General features: G+C 38.1%; 1 protein-coding gene across 2 annotated transcripts in view; it reads left to right on the top strand.

The window, feature by feature from the left end:
• Positions 1-12,565, top strand: part of LOC134753361 (M-phase inducer phosphatase 2-like) — a 51,247-nt gene extending 38,682 nt beyond the window's left edge. The window contains exons 1-7 of one of the 2 annotated variants that reach the window (XM_063689242.1): positions 3,223-3,479; positions 5,605-5,786; positions 6,142-6,527; positions 7,005-7,800; positions 8,270-8,418; positions 10,122-10,285; positions 10,719-12,565. In XM_063689242.1, the coding sequence (XP_063545312.1) occupies positions 5,696-5,786; positions 6,142-6,527; positions 7,005-7,800; positions 8,270-8,418; positions 10,122-10,285; positions 10,719-10,965 (1,833 nt within the window). In that variant the 5' untranslated portion in view covers positions 3,223-3,479; positions 5,605-5,695 and the 3' untranslated portion in view covers positions 10,966-12,565. Of the gene's footprint in view, positions 1-3,222; positions 3,480-5,604; positions 5,787-6,141; positions 6,528-7,004; positions 7,801-8,269; positions 8,419-10,121; positions 10,286-10,718 lie in introns of those variants that run through there. The other variant, XM_063689241.1, reaches the window with a different exon arrangement.
• Positions 12,566-13,608: the final 1,043 nt, after the last annotated feature.

Here is a 13,608-nt window from a genome sequence, read left to right as displayed (position 1 = left end):
TCTTAATCGGTTCAGCGGTGTAAGTGTGAAGACCGTGAAGGGCGTGAAGTGGTAACAGACAGCCAGATTTTGCGGTTTGGGATAAGAAATAACACAATTTTACACAATTTTGACAAAAAAATATTATCTTATCTTAACTATAAGTTTTGGGGCAACATACTCGTATTCATACTCATATTTTTTTAACTATGGTACCTGAAGCTACATAATCTAATTACAGAAATAGATATACCTTATCCTATTGTAAGTACACAGTTTCAGAGCAATTTAGCTAGTCGTTTTAAAATGAGAGCGGAACTACGTTTGTATGGAGAACCATTCTTCCCGGAGACCCTTAATGTAAAGAATGTTTTGCAAACTTGTAGTTGGTAAATCGCTTTCGCTTATAAACCCGCTGCCGTCACTGTAGACCCGCCTAAAAGTCGTCCAACGACAGAAATCCTGCTCCGAGTTCAACCCTCGGTGTCGCTAACCGTTGAAGTTGATGTTTTACTCATTGTCGACGACTATATACACTGATAAAAACTTCGCTCAATTGTAGACGATAAACCGTTTAAAAAAATCAATTCATGCTATCTTTCACTTGGATATTCCGGATACAGTCTGGCAAACCAAATTTGTCAGTAAATAAGAACAAAAAAAACCGGCCAAGTGCGAGTCGGACTCGCCCACCTATGGTTTCGTACTTTTTAGTATTTGTTGTTATAGCGGCAACAGAAATACATCACGGTTCATGAGATACAGCCTGGTGAGTGACAGACAGACGGACAGTGGAGTCTTAGTAATAGGGTCCCGTTTTTACCCTTTGGGTACTGAATCCTAAAAACTATACTCATAGAAGTCAAACCAAGATTAAGAAAAGCCTGCAGAGATTTTGACAGCACACGCAGTGCATGTGTTATTTTAAACGTCAAACTTCTATGAAATTATGACGTAAATAACACTTTTCTTGGTCTAACACTACCTGTCTTTTGGGTGCTTGTACTTGCGTAAGACAAAGACAGTATGGTTATCTCTATCTGTTTGAAATGAGACACATGTCCAAATTATACTAAAAATTTACATTTTGATTGGCCATTCTACCGAATCTGCCTAATCAAACTTATTTATTTATCGTATGGCAATTTTATTTTACACTGTTCATTTATTAACTAGTTTATAATCTAAATCTACATTTGTCCAAGTAGGTCAAATCAAACTTTAATTTTAGTACACAACCAGATTGCTATCAGAGCTTGCGGCAGAGCTTTAAAAAAAATGTAAAAGTTCTAAGTTCTAGAGTTAGACCAAGCTAAATGAGGGCTATCGCGTATGAATTCGCCGCTAGGGGCGCTAGTGTAGATGGTGGTCTTTTCCATAGTTCGAAATGTCTAATGTCACTTGTCACTTCAATGACTGACAGCTGTTCTTTAGTCTTTTGGACCACCATCATAATGTCCTCCTCGCCGTGTCCGACGACGGCGACTCCAACCGTTTTTAATGGGAAACATGGAACGCTCTAATGTGGCTTGCGAAGCCAAACTTGGTTTAGAAGATGCGATTACATGCTACGCAATGGAGCTGGCCGGCTGAATTGTAGGTGTAGGTGTACGAAGGCTTCGGGCGCGTCTTACGGAGATGGCGCTTAGCATCCAAGTCTTCTAAGCGCCGCTGCTCGTATTGCTCTACACTTTTATGAACAGTTGCGCGCCATACCGTTCTACACATCAGTCATAATTTCATAGAAGTTTGATGTTTAAAATAACACTTGTCCAGTCTGGGCCACTGTGCTATCAAAATCGGTGCCAACTTAGCTTGGTCTAACTCTAATTCTGTTTTCTTTTTGTCTATAAATGAGATCAATGTTTGAAAAAATTATTGTCATTACACTTTTATATGCTGCAACTGTTAAAATTAGTTGAATAACGATTCAAAATCATCATTGAATTGAAGAAAATCCGTAAGTGACCCTAAAAAACAAGAAAGTTTCCGTTAAAAAATCAAAACGGTTATTCAAAAACCGATACTAATGAATGCGGGACACCCCAACCCTATTTTGTGTGATAAATATTGATCGTGTAACCGATTTGCTTGTTAAACGTATTACCTATTGTAAATAATGCACATAATTCAATAAAAAGCTAAATTCTTTGAGCGTCTTTTACGTAATAAAGGGAGGCAATGATTATGTTAATGACATTTACATCTAGTTCTTTAATATTAACAGAATTCTAGCGATATGGCTACAGAATGGAGTATGGAGTAAGTATGTACCGTTTACCTACCAAAATAAGTAACCATCAAATTGATTTAATTATAATCAAAAACGTTTGAGTTTGAAATGCGCTTAATCTATAATTCGGGTTTTTAATTACAGCATACCTGATTTTCAAATTATGGATTATTTATTTATTTATCATTAAATTTTAAGGGCCCTCCACATTCGTGCGCGAATCGCGACGCGAAGCCGGCGCTAATCAGCGAAATCGACTACACACTCGCGTTCGCGCCTTCGCGCCGCGTAGTCAATAAACATAAACAGCCAAGGGGGTGTCACTTCGCAGTTTAGGTACATTTGGCCGGCGCGCCTCCCGGGCAGGCGTATGGCAATGGGCTGCTGCTCGACTCGCGCAAAATTGAAAATACATAATGCCTTCGAAACTGTTCGAAACCTAAATCTATAGATATTGTTCTGTTTACGGATGTCTGAATAAACGGAAGAACTAGAAAGCAGAAATTTTTTTTTTTAATTCCGTACTATATTGACCGATTATTTTCAAAGGAATAAGTACTTCTGTGGCGTACCTACTTCCGTGAGAATCAGACGTACTACCTATATATCCGGTTAAAAAGATTATGTTTACAGAATCAACGTTTGTAGTTCCTACATATTTATCTTAAAAATAATAAATCAGTAGGTATAGGTACAAAAACTTGTCAAGTGACAACCCCGTGCCGACACTCACAGCTCGGTCATAAAACTGCGGCGCGCAAAGAAGATTCACGGTTCGTGTGCGGTTATAAGTTTCAATTTTGCTTGCAGGCGGCGAGTGTAGGTATAATTTTATACCTAAATCTGACTTTTGTGAAGGAGTGAATTTTATGTACGGTAGTACTATTAGTTATTCTGTGAAACAGCCATTAATGTCGTTATAGAAAAACTTCGCAACAAAACGCGTTTCCGAACGAAACGCAACTTGACAGCTCGATGGAAAAAAAACTAAAGCGCGCGAATCGCATTCGCATATCGCTCAGCTGATTCATAATCTCTGTCTACCTTAAACATTCTCGTTAAAACCCACTTTCCGACTCAAAAAACGTGTATTGCAGTGAAATATCGTGCATGACAATCATTTCCGAGTGTTCGCACGAGAAATTGACCTTAAAATTCGGTTTAAAGCAGTTCTCATAACCTTAAAAACTTTCGATATCTTTTGTTATCTTCGCTGTGAAATAAAACACAATAACGCTAGGTAGGACAGTGGAGAAGGGTTTGGGAGGTAAGGAACTGGTTTTTTCGATTTATTTACGACCCTTGATAGGCGATATTGATGGCAGAGGGTCCCGATGAGCTTAAGGGTAGAATTTTATTGTTGTTAGCTGCACTTTGTTTAAATTTACACCCGTAGTGGGTAATGGTAAGGCTATTTGGATTTTTTGTCAATTAAACCCAGTTTGTGTCTTCGTATCTACTGTGGATTGTTAAAAGCAGGTATAATTTTATAGAATAAGTTAGTACAACCTTATAATAGTATCATCAAAGTATATAATTTATTTATCTGCTTCTTTATTTTATATTATTATTCATTTTATATGCACTCCCTTAATAATTTTTTTTTCAATTGAACAAATTAAAGAAAATTGAATCTTCTTGCTTGAATAATAAGATTGATATTCACATGTATTTTTTTTTATTACTGAATGTTTATTTATAATTGTTTATAATACTTTAGTTGCTTTTGTTATAATAATTAAGTCAGTTTTATATGAACATATAGTAGTTATGAGAGCAAAGTATAAATTAAATTATTTGTGCCATTCTAAATCAAAAGGGTACTTATTGTTGGTTGTCAATAAGGCGCTATTTCCATATAGCTTCAATTTGAAATCAACCTTATTGACAAGCGACAATGTGGTACCTTTTGTTTGAAAATGTCACATTTTTTCTAACACCTAGTAAACATTTTCATTCAAAAGTTAATAAAGTCAATGGTTTTACAAAAAGTGTATGACTTAATTTACTAATAAAGTAAAAAAGTCATTTTGATTATGTTTTTTTGAGAAAAAAAATATTTTTGGTATAAGCTCTTATCGCTGACTGTACTTTCCTTCCCACAGGCAACTAATACTCATCGAGACAATTCTAAAAACCCCAAACACAATTAGGTTGCGTTGTTTTATCACAGAATTTCTATTACTATCTCCTGTCTCCATCGTCAGATCAGCTCGATGGTACCCTAACACTGCATTGTCACCCGTCTTACATTTTTTTTTTTTTAATCTGGTTTTTATGGAGGCTTTGGACACTCTAGGTGAACATGTCAGCCTCATGGGTGGCTATCATAGTTCCCTACTCAAGGGAGAGGTCAAATGTATGCAAATTATCAGCTTCATCGGAAACCGGGAAGTTGGTCAAATTTAAGTTGCAAGATTTGACCCGTACAAACATAGTTACATAGTTGCAAGTTAATAAAAAAATTGTAAAAATAAGGGAAGAATTCTATGTCTTGTCACGCTCCTAAAAAAGTAATATACAAAAAATACAAAGTACAAAAATACAAAATATTTATATTTATTTGCCATTAAATGTGGTATACAATGGTGTTACATTATTAATTATAGAGCCATACATATTTATACTTTAAAAAGCCATGCAAATTGAAAAATTATACTAAATTTAAGTTTAATTGACATTATTATTTTAATCAAAACATGCATTAGGGGTCATCCATTAATGACATCACACGGGGGGGGAGGGGGTCAAGAAAATGTGACATGTTGTGACAAGGGGGAGGGGGGAGTCACAAACTTTGTGACGTCACATTAACTTATTTAAATTATTTTATTCGCTGTACAGTTAAATAACAAGTAGAACGATAATCATATCATATAAGTATTATCGATATCATATCATATAAGTATTAGTATTTAATCATAATTTTGTTAGTTTACTTTATTATGTTTATATATATATATATATATATTATTTGACTTTTTTTGGTTCTATTTCTCGTCATAATTCATGAATCTATCCTGCACCAACATTTATGTCTCTGTTTGACCTAATGGTTGACTGGTAGAGAATGCCTTTTGGCATTAAGTCCGCCATTTGTACATTTTTCTTTGCTTGTGCAATAAAGTTTAAATAAATAAAAAATAGATAGTCGTTTTTAATCGTTTAATTTTCTTTCCTAATCTGTTTTGGTTTATAAAATTACTAATATTTCTTTTGTTAAAAATATTTTGACAAAATATTAATAATACTTAATTCGATTTTCCGATTTCATTGAAAAAATGTGACCTCACACCAGGGGTCAAAAAAACCTCTAAATTCGTGTGACGTAATTAATGGATGAACCCTAAGGAAGCTCAAAACTCACTCTAATTTCCACGTTATCATTCCAGCCTCATCACGGACACGTTCACAATCAACAGCGGCAACAGCGCCAGCAAGCGGCGGCGCGATGAGGCGCTCCTGAGCAGCTTCAAGTATAAGATGAAACCGCACAGCCTCAACCTGTCACCCAAGTCCCCGACGCCGCCCAAACGGAGGTTGGGCTCCAAGGAGAACTGCTCGCCTAATATTGGTAAGTTATAATTGTTTTTAGGGTTCCGTACCCAAAGGGTAAAAACGGGACCCTATTACTAAGACTCCGCTGTCCGTCTATCTGTCTGATGAACCGTGATAGCTAGACAGTTGAAATTTTCACAGATGATATATTTCTGTTGCCGCTATGACAACAAATACTAAATATTTTAAGTGGGGCTCCCATACAACAAACGTGATTTTTTTGCCGTTTTTTGCGTAATGGTACGGAACCCTTCGTACGCGAGTCCGACTCGCACTTGGCCAGTTTTTTATATTCAGGTGGTCGTTATATCAACGTATTTAACATAACCATAACGTTTGGCAAAAGTATTCATTGCCATACTCTGTTCCAGGTCTCTCATACGAAAACAGGATAGAGTCAAGAGACTTCTCACTCACCCCAAAACCTTTCAAAAGCCAACACACATATGAGAACCAGAAGTCACCGTTCAATCCGCCACCAAGAAAAGCTCTCGGAGAACTCCAGAACTTCTCACCAAAATTCACACCGACATCTTCTCCGCCACCGAAAAGAGACTTAAGCTCTCTCACCCGCTCTCCGCTCTTTAAGCTGCTTGATACACCAGTGTTTGAGTCTCCGGTGAGCAGCCAGCGGTCTTTCAAGAAGATTAGCAGGATCTTCGAGGAGCGGAGCCGGTTCAAGATGGAGAGTGAGAAGTTTGAGGAGGAAACTAGGGCTCCATTCCAGTTTGAGCAAGAGAACTGGACTGCGACTAAGGTGAGATGTCATTTTAGCACGTCAAAAATTAGTTTAAATGGGTTACTCACATAATTATTAAGTCGAATAAACGCTCGACATGTTTCGATCCGTTTTTAGGGTTCCGTACATAGGCACATTTGGATGTCGATTTGCGGAAAATGCTCAGCAAAACTAACTAACTAGGGTTCCGTACCCAAAGGGTAAAAAACGGGACCCTATTACTAAGACTCCACTGTCCGTCTGTCTGTCTGTCTGTCTGTTCGTCTGTCCGTCTGTCTGTCACCAGGTTGTATCTCATGGACCGTGATAGCTAGACAGTTGAAATTTTCACAGGTGATGTATTTCTGTTGCCGCTATAACAACAAATACTAAAAATAGAATAAAATAAATATTTAAGTGGGGCTCCCATACAACAAGGACCTCTTGGACTCTGACTATAATATATTAACATAACTTTAATATTACATATTAATAAGTTATATTTCTCATTTCCAGTTGGACTTCACAGACGTCCTCCAAACGCCATTTAAAGAAAATTTTAAGACTGAAGACACTGTCGTCCCTGAAAAGGAGGAATTAGACCCGGAATTCGACACACTCCACGACTTAGAGGAAGAATTTGATAATCACACATTCGATCAATGCAACGAGTATGAAATCATCTCCACCGATAGCCCGGATATCATATCTAGAGGCCGGAATCCTTCCAACAGGAAAATAAATGGAAGCTTCGTCTTTGGAGCACCTTTAGTGGACACCGAACAGTCAACTTCCTTCAACGGGCCAGCGAGAGCCTTAAACTTTGAGGACAACTTCGAATTCCCATCGCCGTGCATCAAGAAAAGCTCAAGTTCCGGTTCGGTTAAAAAATCTCTCAAATTCTGCGAGACACCGACGAAGGACTCCATGAAGAGGATATTCACTTCGGAAAGCACTACTTCGATGGAAAGCGGATTTGTATCCGAATTTGATGATCAACTTTTAGATATCGAAGAATCGAACTCTCCTAAAGTAGCTAATTTTGATAATTTGCTATCCGGACAGATTAAGAATAATGTTATAAGTAATGTAAAGCAACCGCTGTATCGGAGTAAAAGTTTTAACCCGGCCCAGTCGAAAGCGAGGGTGTCTCTGCTGTCCATATTGGAGTCTCCGCAGAAGAGGAGTCAGAAGAGAACGGAGCCAGCGGAGGGCGGGGAGAGTAAGAGGAGGAAATGCGAGGAAACAAGGCCGGTGCTGCAGCGGTGCTTCTCTGAGAATAATGCTTCGATTATGTCCGCTTTAGAGCGATGTGAGTATACTTATTTTATTAAGTAGAAAATATTAGCCATGTTTGTCTGTCTGGCCGTCCGCGGCATAGCCAGTATAAGACGAATAAAGTCTAAGGAAAAAACGTGCCTCGGAAATCAAGAAAAAAAATTTCTCGGATAGATGGCGCTACCAACTTGTCTATTCTCGGCTAGATGGCGTTGACGGTGTCGTTTAATATTTAACAATTTTAACACATCAGTGAAAGAACATGGGTCAAAATCATATATAAATAATAAATACAAATAAAAAAATCATTTATCCATATATTTATAATTTTTTTGATATTTTTATACATTTTCATTTTTAGTTCTAATCCTGTGTCGATAGATGGCAGTAAATTAACTGTGACTACAAAATTTACTATGACAGTAACCATCTGTACTATCTATTCTCTTTGTTCTTATTTAAACCAAGCTTTTATTTTTATTAATAAGTGATATGTTCCACAGTGGATGTGAACCCGGACCTGATCGGAGACTTCAGCCAGCCCTTCGCCCTCCCGCTGACCCGAGGCAACCACTCGGACCTCAAGAGCATCTCGTGTGACACCCTGGCTGGCCTCATGCGGGGGGACTTCCAGAACGTCACTGAATTCCAGGTAAATATTGTTTTGTTTTATAGAAATGGGGTTGGCCGGTCGAAATAATAAGCAGATGGCGCCAGCATAGCTTGCCCTGTCAGTCCCTAGAATTGTGTCAAATTTTTGTTTTTTTAATGCCCTTGATGCCAGCCTTTTAAGACAAATCTCATAGAAAAAGGGGCAAGCTATAATGGCGCCATCTCTGCAAAACTTTGACAGTTGCCAACCCCATTGATAAATCACTTGTTATGAAATAACTATGAAAACGGATTATATTGCGTATATTCAATTTTTTTTTGTAGTTTTTCCTCAGTCACCCGTTGACCACGAACGCTGTAAAGGGTTCCAAACGTCGGGATGAGTAACTATCGCGGTAACCGAAGACAATATTAAATCACTTGGTACTTTCTTTTTTTGCGTGTAGTACACAAACTAAACGGGTTATTTATTTATAATTAAGTTATCTACAATTCTTTGTAATAGTTTTCTTAGGGCCTGTTTCAGAATGTCCAAGTAAACTTCTGAATAAGCTACTTGCCACTTATCTGACGAATAAAGTCATTTTTGGCGTTTCACAATCTCCAAATAAGCTTAACTGGTAGATAAATACCTTTACAACTGAAGGTAGTTTTATCTGGCAGATAAGTTATTAGTTATTTGTTGTGAAACAGGCCCTTAGTAATGGATTTTTGTATGACATATTTGTAAAAGGCTGTTTTCTAAATAAATAAATAAATGTCTGAATTAACAGAGGTAAAACGAACCCGATTATTGTTTTCTAAAAACAAAATCATTCTTTTATCAAAGTTTAAAAAACTTTTAACTACTTTTTTTTTGTATTTCCTCTTTCAAAGTAGGTGAAAAGTAAGTATAGCCTAAGGTATCCGCATCAAATAAAAAAAGCGAATTGATTGATACTTTTTTTCACCAAATATTTTTTTTAGTACTACATGTCAGTTACATAGCCATAGGATAGACTTGTAAAATCATTCCAAGGGCCCGTTTCTCAAAAGCTTGTAACTTGTAATACAAGCGGATGTCACTTTTTGACAGCTTTTGTTAGAAAGGGACTTCCACTTGTATTACAAGTTACAAGCTACAAGCTTTTGAGAAACGGGCCCCAGGGGTACCGAAAAATATATTTGTAATAAACAAAAAACCGGCCAAGTGCGAGTCGGACTCGCGCACAGAGGCTATTATATAATCTGTGACAGAGGGTTCCGACTTTTTAGTATTTGTTGTTATAGCGGCAACAGAAATACATCATCTGTGAAAATTTCAACTGTCTAGCTATCACGGTTCATGAGATACAGCCTGGTGACAGACAGACAGACGGACAGCGGAGTCTTGTAGTAATAGGGTCCCGTTTCTACACTATGGGTACGGAACCCTAAAAAGCAAATTGATTACCTTTTTCAGCGACTAAAAATGGTTATGGTCCATTTAAGCTCGCCAACTTTAGTTGTAGAAAACTGTAATTTACATGTGCAAAGAATTTTAAAGGGGCCCACTGACTATCAGTCCGCCGGACGATATCGGCCTGTCAGTTGTTCGGAACTGTCAAATTTTTGTTCTAACTGACATGACAGGCCGATATCGTCCGGCGGACTGATAGTCAGTGGGCACCTTAAATCGGTCACATAACAATTGAAGCGACTAGACATTATTTACTCATCTGTGCCGTCATTACTCCACGCCATAACCCCTCCCCCCTCCCCCAGGTGATCGACTGCCGCTACCCCTACGAGTTCGAAGGCGGCCACATTACCGGAGCACAGAACCTGTACACGCCCACACAGATCCTGTCCCTCGTCCAGGGACCGAGGCCTGAGGGCAAGGTGCTGGTCTTCCATTGCGAGTTCTCCCTGGAGAGAGGACCTAAGCTGTAAGTAGTCCTTATGCAAGGCATTTTTTAAACTGGTCTACTCAAAGGACCATTAGTCTACTCAAAAGACCATCGGTATACTCAAAAGACCTTTAGTCTACTCAAAAGACCATCGGTCTACTCAAAAGACCATTATAAACACGAATACCATATTTCTATTAAATTTCTATATTTATCATGTTTTTCTTGATAAAAGAAAAGCGTTATACCGCCAACCGCCATCATTTACAAGAACAATCATTTCCGTGGTTTGTTATCGCTACTTGCATCTCTTTCCTCAATATGTCAAAGGAAAAGGACGCAGTGACATAACGTAATAACTTACTAAGTTATTTGATGTAATTTTATTACTCTGTCGAAGGCTCTATCTATACCCTTTTTCAAGTTATATTTGTTGATAATACTTTATTTTAAATCTTTTCTCTTTTTCCAGCTCTCGCTTCCTCCGCTCCTCCGACCGCGAGAAGAACAAGGAGATCTACCCCTCTCTCCACTACCCCGAGGTCTATCTCCTCCACGAGGGCTACCGCGCCTTCTACCAGCGACATCCGGACCTCTGCTCGCCGGCCGGATACACCGCCATGTTGGATCCCAAACACAGGGACCTGCTGAGGCGACACCGCTCTGTGCAGCAGCCCTCGTCTTCTACGCATCATAGGAGGAATCGGCTGCTGTTTTAGAGGACAAAAAAGCTTAGTCTACTGGAAAGACCGATGGTCTACTGAAAAGACCGAGGGTCTACTGGAAAGACCGACGATCTTTTGTTAAGATTAGCTTTTCTGGATTTAGTCTACACAAAAAATCTACAGTCTTTCGTACAGACTGGCTTTTATAGCTTCGTTTACTTAAAAAACCTACGATAAACTACTGAAGGTTAATCTGAAATACTAAACGATGATGGTCTACTGGAAAGACCCGAGGTCTTTTAGTAGCATGAGACGTTCGAATCCGATCACGAGTTCAGGGAGCCTAGCCAAGATGACATCATTGATAGAAAACATCAATCGAAAGTCATAATGTTTGGAAATAGTCACGTGACTTTGTGGCATCTGTCATCCCGATCTATTTTTCCATTCGTTTGGCGTTTGTCGATGTACGACTGTAATTTTGGCTAGGCCCCTTTGTCGCTAAACCAATTCAAAATTATTGATAAAGGTCTGATTTTAGAGTAGTTGCGTGGTCTATTTGAAAGACTGGTCTACTGAATAGACCGTTAGTATACTTGGTCTTTTCAGTAGACCATGGTCTTATAAAGACTTAATTGGTAAAGCAATATATAAGACTCCTCTAATATAAACACTAAATTTAATTTCAAATTTGTAAATACGAAAAATGCCATATTATTGTTAAAAACTAAGTTTTTAGTACAAAAATAGGCTTAAAAAGTATATCCCACCTATCTTAGTTACGCCATAGTGTAAGTTTTCATGACGCAATATAGTTGTAGTTTAGGAAAATCGGGAATTTGTCCAATTCAAATTGAACTTCCCTATTTGTATGCAAATTACATACATACAAATTGTCGGATATGTTTATTTGAGTGTCCTATCAGAACCTTTCACTTGGTATAAACCTTGTTTAGAAACTTATGTGAATTGTTACATATTATCTGCACATTCATTGACGTGACAGTTGGGAAGTGCCAGTATAAAGGCCAGAACACACCCTCTGCGTGTGCGTAGAGAAAATGTTGAAGCCGTACACGCACACGTATCGCAAGCGGTGTGCCGTCTCCCATAAAGATCTGTATATTACAACTCGCACACGCATTTGGTGTGCACAGGCCTTTAAGCATTCACTGCCAAGAACACTAGGTGTTTATTCTATATTGGAAATAGGGCGCTTCGCACAGTAAAAGTCATATTTTATTAATTTGACGTTTTCATATTATCACAAAATCTGTGCAGAGTAAGCTTGGTCCTACTATGTTCCTTATATTGCGAATCAATTATCAGTATGTGGAATGAACCTTCAAATATTGAAGAAAAGCGTACTCCCATATTAAAAGCCGGCAACGCACTTGCAGATGTCCATGGGCGACGGGAATTTGCTTACCATCCGACTATTCGTCTTATCATAAAAAAAAACATGATCCTTCCTTCACTTTAGTTAGTGCTTTGTCTGTCAGTGTCTAAGTAACAAAGCTATTTTACTTGGGTCTCCTACATTCCTAAAAACTAATGTTCTAAAATCACTTGGTTTAACCGTTTTGTCCTAATGGGTATTTAACATAATGATCATTTAGCATAACAATTACTTGCCATAGTTGCCTGAAGAGTAGGTTAGGTTAGAACTGTGAACCCCACGGAAACGAATTTTCCATCCTTTTCATGATGGAGTCAACTACAAGTTTAGGACAAATGATCATTATACCTAAAAGTATTAGGGAAAGCAAAAATAGGAGAAAAAACTAGGAATCTAGATACAGATCTATTTTACTGTTTATAGAATAGGGACCGTGCGCGTTCGACGGTCTGCCATCTTGTGACCTGAATCGGAAATATAAACATGTACATTGCCAAAGCAAGTGCTGCCACCTACCGTTCTCTTACGTTTTCTTGTGCATAGTAGGTTCTGCCATCTTGTGGGCTACATCGGAAGCATAAACTTCACATTTACGCCCCGCGCCAAAAGTCTGACGACTCCTGTGCTGCCCCCTATAGTTCACGCTCCCTATAGAAATTCCACAATTTTCTTGTCAAGGTTTTACCTAATCCCATCCCTTCCCTTATACTTGTATAGGTGAAAAGCTTTAATAAAAAAATGTGCCGTTTTAAAACCAAGAAAAAACTGTAAATAACTTGTTAGAAATTATGGTATTTGTGTTATAAGTATAAGTTATCTTCAACTTGTTTGCAATAGTTATATTTATTTAAATTTTATACTATTTCATGTCCTTATTTCCAGTGTATTCTTTAATGCTAACAAAGTTACATTGATTAAGATGCGTAAAATCTAAGACAATTTTGTGCTTCGAATTTGACAGGTACGAGATGGCGCTGTACAGCTCCATACATTTTGCGGTAACTGATTGTCAAAAGTTGACGTTTGACAATTCAGTGACCGCAAAACAAGGGCCTGACTGGGCCTGACACTCTTTGATAGAGAAATATAATATGAGAAAGATAGTCTTATTGCGATTTCTATAGGAGGAAAGAGAAAATAGTGCCACCCTTTGTCCTTATCACCGACCGGGTTTTTTTTCATGTTCGGGTTATGGCAGCATAGGTAGGAGGCGATGGCGAAATACCGAAATTTATAAGTGAAAGAGAAAAAGGATTATGCTGCCATACATTAACCTGTACACATGAATATGTCTTTCT

The sequence above is a fragment of the Cydia strobilella genome, chromosome 26 (genome assembly GCF_947568885.1).
Source record: "Cydia strobilella chromosome 26, ilCydStro3.1, whole genome shotgun sequence".
NCBI classification, from domain to species: domain Eukaryota; kingdom Metazoa; phylum Arthropoda; class Insecta; order Lepidoptera; family Tortricidae; genus Cydia; species Cydia strobilella.
Note: the sequence above shows the minus strand (reverse complement) of the source record. Positions and strands in the feature narration are given on the sequence as shown.